Source organism: Lontra canadensis, unplaced genomic scaffold (genome assembly GCF_010015895.1).
Source record: "Lontra canadensis isolate GAN:19392208 unplaced genomic scaffold, GSC_riverotter_1.0 scaffold1, whole genome shotgun sequence".
Classification (NCBI taxonomy): Eukaryota; Metazoa; Chordata; class Mammalia; order Carnivora; family Mustelidae; genus Lontra; species Lontra canadensis.
In genome coordinates this window covers 27,268,152-27,288,999 of record NW_022630995.1, presented here as the reverse complement: position 1 = coordinate 27,288,999, position 20,848 = coordinate 27,268,152, and the positions used below count along the sequence as shown (strand labels likewise).

General features: G+C 35.9%; 1 protein-coding gene across 3 annotated transcripts in view; it reads left to right on the top strand.

Moving 5' to 3' along the window:
* The window catches only part of SLAIN2 (SLAIN motif family member 2), a 94,441-nt gene that overhangs the window by 45,051 nt on the left and 28,542 nt on the right, over positions 1-20,848 (top strand). For all 3 annotated transcript variants that reach the window (XM_032852180.1, XM_032852172.1, XM_032852161.1), the window contains exons 3-6: positions 9,674-9,838; positions 12,106-12,267; positions 15,790-16,149; positions 16,590-16,727. In XM_032852180.1, the coding sequence (XP_032708071.1) occupies positions 9,674-9,838; positions 12,106-12,267; positions 15,790-16,149; positions 16,590-16,727 (825 nt within the window). The remainder of the gene's footprint in view (positions 1-9,673; positions 9,839-12,105; positions 12,268-15,789; positions 16,150-16,589; positions 16,728-20,848) is intronic.

Here is a 20,848-nt window from a genome sequence, read left to right as displayed (position 1 = left end):
TAAGACAAAACAACATTAGAATAATTGGGATTCTAGAAGAAGAAGAAAGGGAGGGGGGCAGAAGGTATATTGGAGAGAATTATAGTAGAGAATTTCCCTAATATGGCAAAGGGAACAAGCATCAAAATCCAGGAGGCACAGAGAGCCCCCCTCAGAATCAATAAAAATAGGTCCACACCCCATCATCTAATAATAAAACATACAAGTCTTAGTGACAAAGAGAAAATCCTTCAAGGCAGCTCAGGACAAGAAGTCTGTAACATACAATGGTAAAAATATTAGATTGGCAGCAGACTTATCCCCAGAGACCTGGCAGTCCAGAAAGAGCTGGCATGATATATTCAGAGCACTAATTGAGAAAAACATGCAGCCAAAAATACTATATCCAGCTAGGCTGTCATTGAAAATAGAAGGAGAGATAAAAAGCTTCCAGGACAAACAAAAACTAAAAGAATTTGTAAACACCAAACCAGCCCTACAGGAAATATTGAAAGGGGTCCTCTAAGCAAAGAGAGAGCCTTAAAATAGTAGACCAGAAAGGAACAGAGACAATAGACAGTAACAGTCACCTTACAGGTAATACAATAACACTAAATTCATATCTTTCAATAGTTACTTTGAATGTAAATGGGCTAAATGCTCCAATCAAAAGACACAGGGTATCAGAATGGATAAAAACCAAAACCCATCAATATGCTGTCTACAAGAAACTCATTTCAGACCCAAAGACACCTCCAGATTTAAAGTGAGGGGGTGGAAAACAATTTACCATGCTAATGGACATCAAAAGAAAGCTGGGGTGGCAATCCTTATATCAGATAAATTAGATTTTAAGCCAAAGGCTATAATAAGAGATTTGGAAGGACACTATATTATACTCAAAGGGTCTGTCCACCAAGAAGATCTAACAATTTTAAATATCTGTGCCCCTAACATGGGAGCAGCCAACTATAAAACCAATTAATAACAAAATCAAAGAAATATATCGACAATAATACAATAATAATAGGTAACTTTAAGACCCTCCCTCACCGAAATGGACAGATCATCCAAGCCAGAGATCAACAAGGAAATAAAGGCCTTAAATGACACACTGGACCAGATAGACATCACAGATATATTCAGAACATTCCATCCCAAAGCAACAGAATACACATTCTTCTGCACATGGAATATTCTTCAGAATAAATCATATCCTGGGTCACAAATCAGGTCTCAACTGGTACCAAAAGATCCGAATCATTCCCTGCATATTTTCAGACCACAGTGCTCTGAAGCTAGAACTCAATCACAAGAGGAAAGTTGGAAAGAACTCAAAATACTTGGAGCCTAAAGAGCTTCCTACTAAAGAATGAACCGGTCAACCAGGAAATTAAAGAAGAATTGAACAAATTCATGGAAACAAATGAAAATGAAAACATAACTGTTCAAAAACTGTGAGACACAGCAAAGGCAAGGAAAGTATATAGCGATACAAGCTTTTCCTGCAAGGAAAGTATATAGCGATACAAGCCTTTCTCAAGAAACAGGAAAGGTCGCAAGTACACAACCTAACCCTACATGTAAAGGAACTGCAAAAAGAACAGCAAAGAATGCTTAAACCCAGCAGAAGAAGAGCAGTCATAAAGATCAGAGCAGAAATCGGTGAAATAGAAACCAAAAAAAAAAAAAAAAAAAAAAAAAAAAAAAAAACGGTAGAACAAATCAATGAAACTAGGAGCTGGTTCTTTGAAAGAATTAATAAGATTGATAAACCCCTGGCCAGACTTATCAAAAAGAAAAGGAAAGACCCAAATAAATAAAATCATGAATGAAAGAGGAGAGATCACAACTAACACTAAAGAAATACAAACAATTATAGGAACATATTATGAGCAACTATACACCAGCAAATTTGACAATCTGGAAGAAATGGATGCTTTCCTAGAGATGTATAAAGTACCAAAACTGAACCAGGAAGAAAGAGAAAACCTGAATAGACCCATAACCAGTAAGGAGATTGAAGCAGTCATCAAAAATCTCCCAGCAAGCAAGAGCCCAGGGCCAGATGGTTTTCCAGGGGAATTCTACCAAACATTTAAAGAAGAATTAATACCTGTTCTCCTGAAACTGTTCAAAAAAACAGAAATGGAAGGAACACTTCCAAACTCATTTTATGAGGCCAGCATTACCTTGATCCCAAAACAGACAAAGACCCCATCAAAAAAGAGAATTACAAACCAATATCCTTGATGAACACAGATGCGAATATTCTCAGCAAAATACTAGCCAATAGGATTCAACAGTACATTAAAAGGATTATTCACCACGACCAAGTGGGATTTATTCCAGGGCTGCAAGGTTGGTTCAACATCTGCAAATCAATCAGTGTGATACAATAAATTAATAAGAGAAAGAACAAGAACCATGCAATACTCTCAATAGATGCTGAAAAAGCATTTGACAAAGTATAGCATCCATTCTTGATCAAAACTCTTCAAAGTGTAGGGATAGAGGGTACATACCTCAATATCATCAAAGCCATCTATGAAAAACCCACAGCGAATATCATTCTCGGTGGAGAAAAACTGAGCTTTTCTCCTAAGGTCAGGAACATGGCAGGGATATCCATTATCACCACTGTTATTCAACATAGTACTAGAAGTCCTAGCCTCAGCAATCAGACAACAAAAAGAAATCAAAGGCATCCAGTTCGGCAAAGAAGTCGTCAAACTATCACTCTTTGCAGACGATATGATACTTAACCTAGAAAACCCAAAAGACTCCACTCCAAAACTGCTAGAACTTGTACAGGAATTCAGTAAAGTGTTAGCATATAAAATCAATGCACAGAAATCAGTTCCATTTCTATACACTAACAACAAGACAGAAGAAAGAGGTTGCACCCAAAACCATAAGATACCTAGGAATAAACCTAACCAAAGAGGCAAAGAATCTGTACACAGAAAACTATAAAGTACTCATGAAAGAAATTGAGGAAGACACAAAGAAATGGAGAAATGTTCCATGCTCATGGATTGGAAGAAAATATTGTAAAAATGTCTATGCTACCTAAAGCAATCTACATGGGTAATGCAATCCCTATCAAAATGCCATCAGTTTGTTTTTTTTTTTTAAAGAAATGGAAGAAAAACAGACACCTAGATCAATGGAATAGAATCAAGAGCCCAGAAATAGACCCTCAGCTCTATGGTCAATTAATCTTTGACAAAGCAGGAAAGAATGTCCAAAGGAAAAAAGACAGTCTCTTCAACAAATGGTGTTGGGAGAATTGGACAGCCATATGCATAAAAATGAAACTGAACCATTTCCTTACACCACACACAAAAATAGACACAAAATGGATGAAAGACCTCAATGTGAGAAAGGAATCCATCAAAATCCTTGAGGAGAACACAGGCAACAACGTCTTCGACCTCAGCCACAGTAACTTCTTCCTAGAAACATTGCCAAAGGCAAGGGAATCAAGGGCAAAAATAAACCATTGGGAGGTCATCAAGATTAAAAGCTTTTGCACAGCAAAAGAAACAGTCAACAAAACCAGAAGACAACTGACAGAACAGGAAAAGATATTTGCAAATGACATATCAAAAATCTGTAAAGAACTTATCAAACTCAACACCCGAAGAACAAATAATCAAGAAATGGGCAGAGGACATGAACAGACATTTCTGCAAAGAAGACATCCAGATGGGCAACAGACACATGAAAAAGTGTTCCACATCACTTGGCATCAGGGAAATACAAATCAGAACCACAATGAGATCCACCTCACACCAGTCAGAATGGCTAAAATTAGCAAGTCAGGAAATGACAGATGCTGGTAAAGATGTGGAGAAAGGGGAACCCTCCTAGGATGTTGGTGGGGATGCAAGCTGGTGCAACCACTCTAGAAAAGAGTATGGAGCTTCCTCAGAAAGTTGAAAATAGAGCTACCCTATAACCCAGCAATTGCACTACTGGGTATTTACCCTAAAGATACAAATGTAGTGAGTCAAAGGGGCACTTGTACCTGAATGTTTATAGCAGCAGTGTCCAAATAGCCAAACTATGGAAAGAACCTAGATGTCCATCAACAGATTAATGGATAAAGAAGATGTGGTATGGGACGCCTGGGTGGCTCAGTGGGTTAAAGCCTCTGCCTTCGGCTCAGGTCATGATCTCAGGGTCCTGGGATTGAGCCCCACATCAGGCTCTCTGCCCAACAGGGAGCCTGCTTCCTCCTCTCTCTCTGCCTGCCTCTCTGCCTACTTGTGATCTCTGTCTGTCAAATAAATAAATAAAATCTTTTAAAAAAATGTGATATATATATATGTGTGTGTATATATATATATATATATATATATATACACACACACACACACACAATGGAATACTATGCAGCCATCAAACGAAATGAAAACTTGCCATTTGCAACAACATGGATGGAACTAGAGCGTATTATGCTGAGCAAAATATGTCAATCAGAGAAAGACAGTTATCATATGATCTCCTTGATATGAGGGATTTGAGAGGCAGGGCAAGGGGCTGTGGGGGTAAGGAAAGAAAAAATGAAACAAGATGGGATGGGGAGGTAGACAAACCGTAAAAGACTCTTAATCTCAAAAAACGAACTGAGGGTTGCCGGGGGAAGGGGGTGTGTGGAGAGGGTGGTTGCATTATGGACATGGGGAGGGTATGTGCTATGGTGAGTGCTGTGAAGTGTGTAAGCCTGACGATTCACGGATCTATACCCCTGGAGCAAATAATACATTATCTGTTAATAAAAATAATTAATAAAAAAACTTTACTAACAACTGATACTCTGTCTCACCTTAGAAATAATGTAAGTATATTTTATAGTTAGGAATTTTCTTCATTCAGTACTATATATTCGTAACCTATTATGTGCTACATATTGTTCTCAACTCTTAGGGTATTGCAATGAATAAAAACAGACCAGAGCTTGTACTCTAATGGGTGTGGCAGATAATAGTTAAGTAAACCTATAAACAAGAGTTGGCAGGCTTTTTCTGTAAATAGCCAAATAGGAAGCATCTTAGGCTTTGTGGACTGTGAATTGGGATGGGTGTGTTCCAGTAAAACTTTATTTACCAAAAGAGGTGATGGGTTAGATTTGGCTCACAGGCTATAGTTTACTAAACCTTGGCTTAAAACATCCTAAGAAATAGGAACTATTAAGAATTGATAAATAGTTAAGTTGCACTTAGAAGGAGAAAACCAAAATAGCACCTCAAAAATAGCAGTTTGAGGGAGTAGTTTGTTGCTTTATTTTATCACAAGGTATTAAAGATAGTAGGATTATGTAAGAGAAACTGTTACTCTTGAACTAGGTGTAATCATGTCCTGGATTTAACAGTGGTTAGAGTTTATGCTTACAAACAGAGCAGCAGCTGCAGCTACAAATGTAATGTTTACTTACTTATTTACTTACTTATTTATTCATTTATTTATTTTAAATTTATTTGACAGAGAGAGAGATCACAAGTAGGCAGGGAGGTAGGCAGAGAGGGGGCGGAGAAGCAGGCTCCCTGCTGAGCAGAGAGCCTGATGCGAGGCTCGATCCCAGGACCCTGAGATCATGACCTGAGCGGAAGGCAGAGGCTTAACCCACTGAGCCACCCAGGCACCCCTGTAATGTATATTTAAAAGAAGAATAACTTGGTTATTGCACGTTTGAACCTTTGTCCTAAATTCCCCCCTGTTTCCAAGTTGGTAGGAGATTATTTTTCAGGTGTATTTCTTTGATAAGGCAGAGCTCCCTGGAAATAGAGCTACTGTATTCTAAGAGAATGGATTCTGCTCTGTCACTCTCAGCTTCTTCGCACTGTGCTACTTCTTGTCCCTAAGATGTTCTGCTTTTATTCTTTTATGATAGTGCGTTGTGGTTTTTGCCCTTTCTTATCCTCCCTGCTGTTTTCTTTGAAGTCTTCTTTGGAGGGGCTTTCTCCTTTGTCCAACTTTCTTCATTATGGTAACATTTATATAACATAAAATTTCCCACTTCAGTCTTTTCTTAAGTATACAGTTCAGCGGCATTAAGTATGCACATTGCTGTGCATCCATCAGCACTGTGCATCTCCAGAAATTTTTCATCATCCCACACTAAAATTCTGTATCCATTCAGTTTCCTAGTTCCCTGTCCCCCATCTGCCTGCCTTTTAAGTTTATGGTGATCCGTGTCTCTTTTGCCTGGATTCCCTCTGTTTTGATTATTTCATCCATTCATAAGGTGTCCAGATCGTCTGTTAAGATTAATCTTATTCATCATGTATATATCCAGTTAACATTTACTGAAAGCCTGGTGTGTATCAGACTTTGAGGAAAGGATAGAGGGTACATGATGAGGAAAAACTAACACTGTACCTGAACTCATGGAGTTTGTCTTCTACTAGGGGAAACGTACTAATACTATAATTTTTATAACTGGTGATTTATAATGAAAGAATGGTGCCTAGTGCTTTGAGCTTTGAGAAATAGGAATTTTTCCTCAGGGAACAATGTTTGACCTGAATCCTAAAGATTCAGAAAGACGTGAGTGATTTAAGGGGGAAGGCAAAAGAGGGAGAAACATCCCAAGTAGAGAAAACAGCATGTGCAAAAGCTCTGTGGGAGGTCTGGGAGCATGTTGTGGGGAGTATGGCCCACATTTGACGACCTGGAACAAGCCAGCGTGTGGCTGGAGAAGACTAAGGAAGGGAGAGATCTGAGGTATGGCCAGAAAGATACGTAGGAGCCAGACTTTTTAAGGCCTTATAGATTATGTTTTCTAAAAGCAATAGAAAGATATTGGAGAGTTTTATTCAAGGTTATGGTGTGTATGGGCAGGAAGACATGATCAGGTTTGCAGTTTGGCTAAGGTTGCTAGCTGTAGTATGGAGAGTAGATTGGAAAGGGCCAAAAGTGAATGAATATAGGGTGCTTTTAAGGGGGGTTGATCGTGACAGCTGGGCAATGTGTGTTGATGGTAGTGGAGCTGAAAAGATGTGGTAGGAAAAATGAATGAACCAGATTTGAGGACATTTGGGAGAAGTATCAGCAATGATCTAGGTTTCCAGCTTGTGTGACAGCATGAATGTTATTAATCATTCTGAGGTAATACACCCAGAAAGAGAATTCAGTGTTAGTGGGAAAATCGTGAGTTTGAATTTGGAAATGTTGCCTCTGAAGTGCATTCGCCAGACCCATAGAGGAGACATTAAATGGGCAGCACATACGGGACTGAAGACCAGGAAAGTTTAGGACTGGAGATATAAATAATGGCAAGTTTTGGGAATACAGATAATAACTGATGACATGGGTATGAATGAGATTTCTTAGGAGAAGAAATATAGAGTGAGAAGACAAAAGGGCTGAGGACTTGAAATGCTGATGATTAAACAAATAGCCAAATAGAAGAGAATAAGCTTAAAAGGAGATCAAAGAGTAAAGGGGGAGAAATTAGCACCCCAATTTCTGCTCAGATGTGTATTCCTGAGATCATGGCACATACTACTTCCTAAGTATGTTTAAAGTGTGGCATGTTGTCTCATGGTGAATATGGACAAAATCGCATTGTCCAGCTTCTTCTATATCATCCAACTAAACAGAAAATCTAAACAGAAAATATATTCCTTCTCTCCAAAGCACCACTCTTCCCGTAGATAAATCAGAAACTTTAAAGACACTTTAAAGACTTACTTTGTTTCCGTTAGTGATCCTTCTAGTTTTTAATACTTATTCTTTTTTTTTTTCTTTTTTATATTTGTCACTTCTACTGCCTGGTTCAGTCCAATCTATTCAACATAAAAATGTCCATCAGTTTTCTTCCTAAAGTGATTGGATCATATTACTCTTGCTCAAAATTCACTGATATGAATAAACGTCATTCTCCTAAGCATAGTTTCCAGGACTTCCGTGACCTAGCCCAGCCGGATTTTCCTGTTTTGTCCCTCAGCTATGTGCTTTACCTTTCTATATTACTCACTCTTTCTCCCTGAACATGTTACGTGTTTTCAAGGCACTGCTTTTGTTCCTATTATAAACACAGCTGAAAACACAGCCTTTGCTCATTTTCAGTGTCGATCACATTGCTGCTCATCCTCTTCAAGACTACCCCAGGGCTTCATTCCAAAAAGGCTTACCTGGTTTCTCTCGGTTGTAATGAATTACTCTTATCTCAAAAGTTCCACAGCCCCTTACACCTTCATGATAGTACTCGTTTCATTTTGCCCTGAAATCATTGGGTTTTTTCTGCCTGCACTACTTGGTTGTAAGCCTCTTAAAAAGTAGTGCCATGTCACATTTGTCTATATGTTCTACATATTGCTTTGCCAGTGGTTAGAAGTATTGAATAAGCTATAGGTTCTAGAATAGAGGAAATAAGTATTATTTTAAGTGTATTTCTTGTATATAATTGCACTCAGTATCTTAGTTCTACTTTGGTACTGTTTCTATAATTTTATATGCATAGCATAAATTTTTTCCCCTCTTTTGGCAGAAGTATTCTTGGGTCAGAAAACTGGGTCTGGGGGAGGCTTTTTTCCTATTAAAAAGAGAATTCTCGGGCCGCCTGGGTGGCTCAGTGGGTTAAGCCTCTGCCTTCGGCTCAGGTCATGATCTCAGGGTCCTGGGATCGAGCCCCAAGTCAGGCTCTCTGCTCAGCAGGGAGCCTACTTCCCCCCCTTCTCTCTGCCTGCCTCTCTACCTACTTGTGATATCTCTCCCTGTGTCAAATAAATAAATAAAATCTTTAAAAAAAAAAAAAAAGAATTCTCACATGTTTCACTTTAACCTTGTCTAAGTAGTCAATATTCCTTTATTATTTTTTCAAAAATCCAAACCTTGGAAAGACTATTTTTTTTAAAGATTTTTACAGAGTGAGAAAGAGAGAGCACAAGCAGGGGGAGCGACAGGCAGAGGGGGAAGCAGGCTCCCCACTGAGCAAGGAGCCCAATGCTGGACTCTATCTCAGGACCCTGGGATCATGACCTGAGCTGAAGGCAGAGGCTTAACTGACTGAGACACCCAGGAATCCCTTATTTATTTATTTATTTTTTAAGTTTTATTTATTGATTTGTCAGGGCAGAAGAGCACAAACGGGGGGGGGGGGGGTGCAGCAGGCAGAGGGAGAGGGAGAAGCAGGCTTCCCGCTGAGCAGAGAGCCTGATGATTCCAGGACCCTGGGATCATGACCTGAGCTGAAGGCAGACATTTAACTGACTGAACCACCCAGGCATCCCTGGAAGACTGTTTGTAAATCTCATTTCATAGGATTTTTTTTTTCTTTGCAGTACATGCTTGTTCCAGAAAAATGAGAAAACATAAATATACTTTTTCATTCATCTTATTTTTTAAGGCCATTCAGGGTTGATACAGTTGGAACAAACTTTGTGACAAGATAGGAGTAAATTAATTTAATGGCTAATAATTTTTTGAAAAGATATTCTTCCTGTGATACTATTTTTGTTGTTTGGTGTAGCTGCTGTTTTATTTGCATAGCACAATTAAAGGTAATGGAAATATATTGTTGGAATTCCTAATTTGATGTATTTCCTCCTGCTACTATAAGAACGTTTCTGTATTTAAATTAAGATAATGACTTAAATGAATTTTCCAATAAGAAAAATTTTTAAGTAAAATGTTAACTTTTCTCAGTTATTAAATTTGATTTCTCCCCTTCTCATTAACACAGCTCTCAAGAGGCAGAATTTATATAATAATCCTTTCAACTCCATGAGTTATACAAGTCCTTACAGTCCGAATGCAAGTAGCCCTTACAGCAGTGGTTTCAATTCTCCATCCTCAACCCCAGTGAGACCTCCTATAGTCAAACAGCTAATACTTCCTGGAAATTCAGGTAAGGAGAAAATGAAATGAATAATTAAGGAATTTATTGCGCTACCTCAAAAATAACGTAATCATCAGTTGTTCAAGTTCTTTTCTTTTAAGTGCTTAGAGAAAATATCAGTGAAGAGCACCAGGTACTATTCTAGGTCCCAGGGATACAGATAAACCAGGTTACATCCATGAAGTTTTTTTTTTTTAGCATGTACTAAGTTTGTAGATCTTGCTTGATTAGATTAACAAGCTTTTGATTCTCTTAACCAATAGATGCTTGCCGAATAGCTTGATTGGGCTGTAAAAGCTAAAAATAAGAGCTCTTTTTGTTTAAATAGCATTTTCTGGGTTTGTTTTTTTTTTTTCTTTTTTAAGATTTTATTTCTTTGTCAGAGAGAAAGAGCACACAAGCAGGGGGAGTGGTAGGCAGAGGGAGAAGCAGACTCTCGAGTGAACAAGGAGCTGGATGCAGGACTTGATCCAAGACCCTGGGATCATGACCTGAGCAAAAGGCAGCCACTTAATCAACTGAGTCACCCAGCATCACTAAAAATAAGAGCTCTTATTTTCACTTATTTTGTTAAACAATTCAAGCTTTATTTAATAAGCTTTGATATTGCACTTAACGAGAAGTAGAAGGCCATATGTGATTTGTGCCGACAGAGTGGAGCCCTAAATGATAGGGGAGGGATAGACTGCTATAACTCAGGGAAAGAATGTTTACTGTGGTTCTGTGATGGACAGGTTGTCTCTGACTTACTGTTCTTCGGAATTCAAGCCCTGGTTAACTCTTGCTGCTGCTGCTGTTATGGCTAATTATTGCAGCTTCCTTAAAAACTAAGGTTATTGTTAACCACCCCAAATTTTTGACCTGTGTATTCCCTAGTCTGTTGACTCTTGATCCTGCTGTTTACTTTGTAAGTAAGTTGTCACTTGCTGCTATTTATGTCACCCATGACTGCATCCTAAAAATATTTGTTTAATATAAAGAATTTTATTTGGGCACTATTTGAGCTTGACCTTGTAGTACTTTTCCTATCATATGTACTGTGTTCTTCTTCATAATGTACACATTAACTCTTCTTATAGTCCTTTCATGTTGGAGCTTTTTTCTTTCTTTTCAAGTTTTGATTTAAATTCTAGTTAACATATATGGTAAAGTTGGTTTTGGATGTAGAATTTAGGGGTTCATCAATTACATATAACACTCTGTGAAAGCTGACTTTTATGGTAAAGAGTTCTGGGAATTGATTGATTGATTGATTTCAAATCAGCCTGTATTAGAAATATTAGTAACAGTGTTGGGACTTTATGCTTCACCAGAAGTTGATGATCCGATGAAAGCATTTCCTTAGAAATAAGTTATTATTTATAACTAAATAAATATTTAAAATAACTAAGTATTTAAACCATTTATTTATAACTAAATTATTATTATTTTATAAGTTAATAAGTATATCCTTTATCCCTCTGACCTGTCTTCTATCCCTTTTTGTTTTGAGTGATTAAATCCTTTTATAAATCTATTTATTTTCTTAATTCCATCTTTGGGCTTCACTGCTGCACTTCAGAGGGCTCTTTGGATCCCCATTACTAGTTGGACAAAGGGATTTTGTAAACATGGCATAATGCAGGAAAAATGAGCATAGTGTTCTTTTTTGGTTTGCTCCTAAATCTCTAAGGAATCTTGATTTTCCTCAAATTATAGTTTTCTTGCTTAGGAAAAGTAGATGCTTTTATTCAGGGAAAAAAATAATGGTATTTGCTAACGAGTAACTTTGAGAGGAGAAGACACGTCATAAATGCATCTGTTTATAAGCAGTTCCACTGGCTGTCTTACAAAAGTTGGAATCCTCTAACATGTATTGGACACTACCTACTTGCCAAGCACTGTGGTAAAAGCTTAATTGTTTCATAAGAGGACAGATAATTTATAGTTAAAATGTTTTGTTTTTATGCTATAATGTATGAAGGAGACCCTATAGTCCTCTTTATTCTTTTTTTTTAAGATTTTATCTTTTGTTTTTTTAAGTTATCTCTTCACCCAACTTGGAGCTCAAATTTACAGCTCTGAGATAAAAGTCACACACTCCACTGCCGAGCCAGCCAGGTGCTCCATCCTCTTTATTCTTACTAAGGTCAATTTTTAATTTCAATATTTGGGAATTTTTTAAACAAAACAGAATAATGGTGAACTGGATCAAAGATTTAATATAAAATTAATTAGAACAGATGTTTATTCAGTTTTTGTTTAACCAAATTTCAAATCTTTTTTTTTTTTTTAAGGTAATTTGAAAAGTTCATCAGACAGAAATCCTCCACTCAGCCCTCAATCCTCTATAGACAGTGAGTTAAGTGCTTCAGAATTAGATGAAGATTCAATTGGATCCAATTATAAGCTAAATGATGTAACCGATGTACAGATTCTAGCTCGGATGCAGGAAGAAAGTAAGTATTTTAATTGTTAAAGTTGAGGTCTAGTTAAGATATAATTTTGTTGGGGTTATTAAATAGGTCTTAAGATGTGGAAGAATAGTAACAAATGTTGAAATTTCAGTGGCTTATTCAACATATAGACTTGCTTGTTCATTAACATATTTTCAGAGTTCATTTTACATAGAACATCTTGTGTGGGGAGCAAAGAAAGGCAGATAATACTCTGCTTCAATGACTGGTAACCATACCCTGCATGTTACTTTGTGCAGGAACTCTCTAGAGTGGTTATTACCCTATGACTTTGTGTTTTCTTATTCTAGATCAGTGTTTCTCAACCTTTTTCTGTTATTAGCCCCCCAGGAGTGCCTTTTCAGACATTTTTTTTTCCTTTTTGCCTACCACCTCCCACCATGATATTTTAATACCACAGATCCACCCTGCATATCTTTATGTACTATGAGGACCATAAATTGTTATGGTAGCTAAGATTTTTTTCATACCCCAAGAACCAATTATTCTCTCTCGGGAACATAATCTCAGAATATATGATAGAGATTACAAAAAAAAAAAAGACCTTTATGAGAAAATTGGAATTATGACATTAAATGAAGTGAAGCCTATGATCTTGCTTTGCTGCAGAGTGGTCCTTGCGACTTCTCAGGTCACAGATATCTTTGAGAATCCAATAAAAATTATATCGCTTGCCATCCCAAAATGCACATGTGCACAGAATTTTTCATACTATATTAAGGGTTTATGGATGCCCTGGCTTTCATTTTAAGATGGTGGTGAGAGTATTGCCTCTACATTTCTTTTTAATGGAAATGGCAATTCATTCTTATTTATATAGTTGCACTTTTCATATTTGTGTGTAAAAGATTTTTAAAAATATTTCAGTACACAAAACGTGAGTAAATAAAGATGAGGAATGAAAAGAGTAAGTGAAAATAATCAGACTAAGAAAATCACAGTGTCATTCTCAGGAGATCATAAAAGGATTCTCAACCTGAAGAAACAGGAAAACTTGAACATGTGAAATATCCTCACCTAATTGTACTGATAACGGTACACATTTTTAAAAGGCTAGGATGGGATTGTTTTATGTTTTTAGTAAAGTATTATGGTTTGACTATACATTTTAGCATAAAATACCACAGACTTAACTCTGAAGCAAGCCATCTCTCTAAAGTGACCCCTTTAATCTTTACAATTAAAAGATTCTTGAAGTACACATTTCAGAGTGTTGACAGCTAAGGGTAATATGGAGCATTGCTATAACTTAATGAAATGCTTTCTACATTAGGCCCCTTTATATAAATATGTAGTTTTATTAAGCTATAACATTTATTAAGAAACTGCGGAATGTTATCCTACTGATTCATTTCCCATTTTTACACTACTTCTCTTAGAAAAACAGAAAGATTTGGTGCTTGCTTTATTTATCTTAAGCGCTAGAAACTAATAAAATGGTACTCTTTTTTCTTCTGTAATTATAACTCCTCACTGAGACTGGTATTGTCAGCTAGTGAGAGGCTAGTTTTTGTCAGGGATGTGAAAGAATAAAGAATGCTTCCTCACTATAACTTAGAGTTAATTGTCTCATTTCCTCTCGGAACTCTAGCTTTTTATTTTTATTTATTTTTTTATTTTTTTTTTTATTTATTCGACAGAGATCACAAGTAGGCAGAGAGGCAGGCAGAGAGAGAGAGGAGGAAGCAGGCTCCCCGCCAAGGAGAGAGCCGAATGCGGGGCTCGATCCCAGGATCCTGGGATCATGACCTGAGCCGAAGGCAGAGGCTTTAACCCTCTGAGCTACCCAGGCGCCCCTGAACTCTGGCTTTTTAGACCCCAGGATTTTGTTAGCAACTCAACCAGCTATTTGCTGTCACTTTCTTACTGTGTTTTGGTAACAAGTAAAAGAAATTTTAGCCTTACTTTAATCGTTCTTTTTAGGCCATCCCCATGCACAAATATTTCTTTTTCTGGTGAATAAAAAAAAAAGATGCTAAAAATGTGCCCTATACTGCCTTCAAATGCCTGTTTTGTTTTGTTTTGTTTAAGCAAATTATTTTTTTTTTTAAGCAAATGTTTTAAAGTACCATTTCTTCAGGGTTTTTTTGTTTGTTTTGGGGTTTTTGTGTGTGTGTGTGCGTGTGTGTGCATGTGTGTGGTTTTTTTTTTTAAGATTTTATTTATTTGAGAGAGAGAAAGAGCATGAGAGGGGAGAAGGTCAGAGGGAAAAGCAGACTTCCCAGGGAGTTGGGAGCCTGATGCGGGACTCGATCCCAGGACTCTGGGATCATGGCCCAAGCCGAAGGCAGTGGCTTAACCAACTGAGCCACCCAGGTGCCCTGTTTTTGTGTGTGTGGGGGGGGTTCTAACAGAAATGTAGAATTACAGATTTTAGCTGTTGCCTGGTTAAGCCTCCTTATTTTTAATATGAGAAAAACACAATCCCATAGAGATTGTTGCTTCCTGAGGATCCCCTAGTACTGGAGGGCCTGCTTTGGGATCTGTGTTTTTCTTTGTAAAACAGTGCTCTTCACTGGTCTGCTGTCTTTTGTTAGGTGTCTTTAATGCTGTGTTTGCTGTAATGAGACACTAAGTAACTTGTTGGGTACTAGTGAAACTTGTGGCTTGACTGAAGGACCAGATAGGCCCCAGGAATCTGTATTTTACAGATACCCTGGTGTGATTCTTACCCACTTCTTTGGGTACCATATTGATAGAACTATCTGTGTATGAGTACCCATCTTAAAAGTTTGAATACTACTGTATAATAGTAGGGATCTTTAAATTAGGTTGTCCATAGTTATAGCAGGACTTGCTCAAAATATTAGCTAAATTCTGTACTTTCTTAAATAGTAATTTTTTTCTTCATTGAATATATATTAACATTTGTTTTTGTTCCAAAAGTTTTTATACTATTTGAAGGGCCTAAGGTTCCTTGGGTGTTTCTGGAGATGTCAGGATACATAGGGGAGCCCTTTGAAAATTTGTACTTGATGGCTTAGAATTTAAGCTTGTTTTACTGAAGTCTTGGGTTGTGAAGCAATTGAAATTCATTTATGCCCAAATATTGAATTCCTGAGGGTGGGATAGAAGTTTCCTTCATCAGTAACATCAATTCAAAGAATTTAGTATCCAGGGAGTTTATTTATCCACTGGTGTATTCTTTTTATTGGTTGCACAGTAATTATTTTCCCTTAGTATTTCTTAAATGTTGATCTCAAATTGCGATTATTGTCTATAGGAGTAGGAATATTTTCAAGTTTATCATTCTGTCTCTACTATAGGTTTCAGATTTAAGAAGAAAATGTTGGATTGGGCAATTCTATTTAAAAATAATCTTTTTGAATGTTTTAGGCATATGGGAGAATGTGTAAGATGATTCAAGTGGAAAGGGAGTTTTCCTTTACACTTTATACCCTGTTTGAATTTCTTAATGGTATTCTTTTGTTTTTAAACTTCAAAAATATTTAAATGTTTAAAAATATACCTAAAGAAATGAAATAACACATTCATTATTGTCAGGTCTCCGTCAAGAGTATGCAGCCACCACATCTCGGCGCAGTTCTGGTTCATCTTGCAATTCTACAAGGCGGGGTACTTTTAGTGATCAGGAACTTGATGCGCAAAGTTTAGATGATGAAGATGACAATATGCATCATGCAGTATACCCTGCTGTTAACAGGTTTTCACCATCACCACGCAATTCACCTCGACCATCACCTAAGCAGTCACCCAGAAATTCACCTCGTTCACGATCTCCTGCTCGGGGAATAGAATATAGTAGAGTGTCCCCACAGCCTATGATTAGCCGCTTACAGCAACCTCGCCTTTCACTTCAGGGTCATCCCACAGATCTACAGACAAGCAGTGTTAAAAATGAAGGTAATTAGAATGTTTCTGGAGAAACAATTTTCCTTCATATTTCAGTATGTAACACAAATTTTTACCAGGGTTTTGTATTTCAGACAAGTAGATCAAAAGTTTAGTCAGTTTACTGTTTTATTACTAGTGAATCAATACACAAATAAAGAAGAAAGTGAATTTTACTTGATTATGTTAGTATTGCTTTGTCCTACTCATGAAGTGGTCTGTATGTAGATTTTTATTTAATTGATTGCTGGCTCTTTTTAAAGGTTTTGTTCTACCCATTTATAGAACCTGGGTTGAGTTGTTAGAAGACATGTACTTCCTATTAACTCTTCTAAAATATGCTGAATGCTTAAATAAAGAATTCAGTTTTTGATTGCCAATTAATATTTTAACTCTTTCTTCATCTAAAAGAATGGTTTGATTTTCTTTTTCATTAAATCCTCATGTTACAGAAAAACTAAGACGCAGTCTTCCAAACCTGTCCCGACCATCTAGTACACAAGTTGACTCAGTGAAAAGCAGCAGAAGTGACTCAAATTTTCAAGTGCCAAATGGAGGAATACCTCGCATGCAACCTCAGGCTTCAGCCAGTAAGTACCTTTATTGTACCAGTTATTTAAAGGAAAGTGAAAATAATAGGTAGTAATTTTGTACTGAATAGCTATATTAAACCATATCTGCAGTAAAGTACAGTACCCACTTGTATCAGTACTTGTATCTGAATGAAACTTTGGTCTCTCCAGAATTTTAAAATAAGCAAAGTCTACTGGTTAAGTGTGTGTGTGTGTGTGTGTGTGTGTGTGTGTGTGTGTGTATTCCTTAGAAACCTACACATTAAAAAATGACAAGTTTTTGTGGGAAGTAGTCCTGGAACAGACAAAACCCAAGCAGCTTTCTTACTAGAACATTAATAAAAAGCAATAATGATCCTGCAAAAAATACTAGCATAATCAAAAGCATGTTAAATTTTCAGTGACTAAAGTAAGTACTCCAGCAAATATAGAACTTCATAAAAAAAAAAAAAGTTGAAGGTAACTTGATGAAAAGGAAGAGCTGAGTCCGTTGAATGAAGAAGACATATGCAACATAAACAAAGATCAGAAAGAATCATGCGGAAAGAACTTCTAAGACAAAGGAGCCAGACTGAGCCAAGAAGTGATAAGGGAATAGATGGATACTGTGTACTTTGGTGTACAAGGTGATGAAAAATGAATTGAACACTTTCCAAAGAGTGTTACTTGTTAACTACAGTAGATAAGAGCATGTAATCCAATCAGGTTTAAACAAACTATCACAGTTCTATAATTTTAGAAATGCTCAATATGCACCCTATGTATCCCACAGCTTCCATCAGTCTTGTAGTCTGATTCCATTCCTTTGTGGCACATTATGTCACCGGTTGAAGTGGTAGCTGTGATGTGCTCCTTCATTTCCTTAGAGCTGTGAAGAAATAGCACAAACATGAGGTTATTGATTGTTCATTTATGTAACTTGTTTATTGAATAATACTTATTTGAAAGCATTTGATTATTTTTTAATTCTTTTACACCCTTTCTTGGCTCTGTTGTGTTTAGCTGACTTTGTATATTTTGTGTTAAGCTGCTGTTACTTGGTGACTCAAAAATAAACAGGAAAAAATACATTTATGTTTTGAAATACATAAATAATAAATTAATAATAAATACATTAAAATAAGATACATTTTAATAAATATTAATATTATTAATATTAATTTTAATAAAATACGAAATAAAAATACGTTTATGTATTTTTATCACAAATGATTTTTGTGATAACATCGATACATTTTCCTTATTTTCTAGTTGTATATGATATTACTTACATTACAGAAACTCATGTTGTGCTGTACCATACATATATATTCCTGCTTAATCCTACCAACAATTCTGTGAAGTAGGTACAATTATTAACACATTTTGCAAATTAGGAAATAGGACCTTTGAATGGTTGAATAATTTATCTTTGATCATATGGCTTATAGGCAGCATGTTAGGATTCACACCCGTGTGCTCAAGAATCCAAGTCCACCTAGCGAAATTTGGCACATTTATGGTTAGAACTAAGATTTAAAAATAGTCCAGTGTCAGTTGGTTAGTATATTGTCTGTTTTTTTGTAAGATGAGCCCTAAAATTTAAGGCACTGTGGTAAATTATTACACAGAGATTTATGTACTTCATTTACTCAGCTGCATGTGTGCAACATGTTTTTGAACCAAGTTAAAATTTAAGCTTAGTATTCCAGGTCTTACAAACTATGTAAGAGTGCCATTATGATACTCAAATGGTATACTTATAACTGGTATGAAATATAGGGAATCACAGAACATTAAAAATAAAAATAAAGTAGCAATTCGAACTCTAAATTCTGTCAAAATGGTGAATGATAACTTTTGTGCCTTTAAGGCTACAAATTAAGTCAATTTGACCCTAGAGGACATTGTGTGTCTGGTTTTTTCCTCCTTGGTATATTTGCCTGAAACAAAAAACAGTGCATAATGTTAATAAAACAGGAAAGAAAATTTTGTATCATTAAGATTAAGCAGTAAAAATCATGCATATTACAAGCTACACTTTTATAGCCTATGCACAGATAATCCAAAACATCATTTATATTTGTCCTTTTGTGCTTAGTTTGAATGTTAAGTTCTCAATTTCTCAAAACTTTTTATCTCCAGAGACAGCTTCACGGCTCTTTGTTAAAGCTAGCTATATCTATATTCTCTTTACCATATTCAGTAAATTCTCAGTACCAATTCTTTACTCAGGGTTGTTCTCTCATGCCCTCATGTATGTTCTTTATTTGAACCACTCTAGCACCTCAAAGCTATATGGAAATAAAAAAAAATTCTTCGCAGAAATAGAAGAAAATATAAAAGGTTGAGAACCTAGGATAAAAATGTTAATAGAAAAAATATATTGACCATATCTTAAACTTTGTGATAATTACTTGCCTTCTTTACCTACTGATTCCCTAGAATTTTTTCTATAGGTGAATTATTTTTTTCTTTTTCCCCAGAAATTGATAATTAAAGAAAATACGTAGGGAAAAATAATGAGATTCTAATCACCAATTTACTTTTAAGTAGAAAATATGTATGCAGTTTCATAGTGGTGTATTTCAATATTTGAACAGTATATAAGCAAAAGAGAAAGCACGGTACCATCCTTTTTTTTTTTTGGTCAATTTCATGTGCTTATTTTTATATTTGAAACTGTAGTGAAGCTTATTTACAATTAAAATTCCACAAATACTTATTTTAATGTAAAATCACATTAGTCCAAAAATATTTTTGGAAAAAGGTAAATCCAGAATTTTATCAAGTTTAAAACTTGTTTATTTTATAAAAATATTGTAAAGCCTTTGCTTAAAATTAACATTATATTTTGTAATATACTTATTTTTCTTAAAATTTTACATATATCTTTGATAGAAATGTATGTATGTGTTCTTTTAATTACTGTGTGTGTGTATATATACTGCTTTCATAATAGCCTTTTTATTTTGATATAGAATTATTTATAAATGTAATAGCAAGTCTTATATGTTTTATACATGAATTAGTATTTTTTATTTTTTGTGTCAGTTGTTTAGTATAATAGATGTTGCATTTTGTTTTCCTTTAAGTCTTTATTTTTCCAGCCTTTAAGTGGTAAAGCTTTGGTTCTTACTTGCTGGTCTGCATGAACCTAACTTTGCGAGGTTGCTGTTATTTCCACTTACGGGACCACTTCCTTTGCCTTGTACTATGCCGATCACTGTTTTATATGCTTATTTGCTATGGCTGCATTATTGTGGATGCTGGCATTCAAATATGAATATTATGAGAGTTCTAATATATTTTCATTTTTATAGCTATTACCAATTTCCAACTTTTATATTTGAAATGTGAGTAACTTAAAAAGTTAAAGAAAACCAGAGCTTTGCAGAGGTCATGGATATATTCTCAGTTTCTCCATTTAAAGGAAGGAATGTTTGTCAGGGACAGAGTTTTTCAAAAGACTAGTGCCTTGCTAAGACTACTAGAGTAGAGGTTCAGTAGGAAATTTAGTTTTCAGAAAGATACAGGAATTATCGGTTCAGAAATAAGAAAAGGGAGAAAAACCCTAGAAAATCTGCTGGTTTAAAAAAATTTAATACTTAAAACTCTGGTTAGTAGTTTTAAATGTTTATTTTCACATGAATTATCTCATTTGAATCTCACAACAACCTGTTTCTTTTCATAGAGAGAAAGCAGATGTCCATATGTATTACACATGCAGTAGCATATAACTGGAAAAATGCAAAACCAAACCAAATTTTACTCCCTCTTCCCAACCACTCTTTGAGTCCCCTGATATCCTCCCAATAATTTTTTGATTACATCATGCTGACCTAACTGCAAATGAGTGGGCATCTTGGAAAATATTCCTGAGTGACTACTGGAGCATTATTGAACTATACTTTGTGAATTACCACAAAAGAGTAAAATAATCCAGTGTAATATTTATCCACTTACTTACATTTAGTCAAATGGAAGAATATTTTTGCATAGGATACAGAGTGTTCCCCCAGAGAAAAGTTATATGATCAGTATTCTACTCCAGACTTCTCACTGAAGAGGGAGTGTCCAAGACAGTGGTCAGCTTACATCTAACCAGACTGCCCTGAGGCCCATGGGGAAGGAATTTTCATCCAGATTTCGCTTGGAAC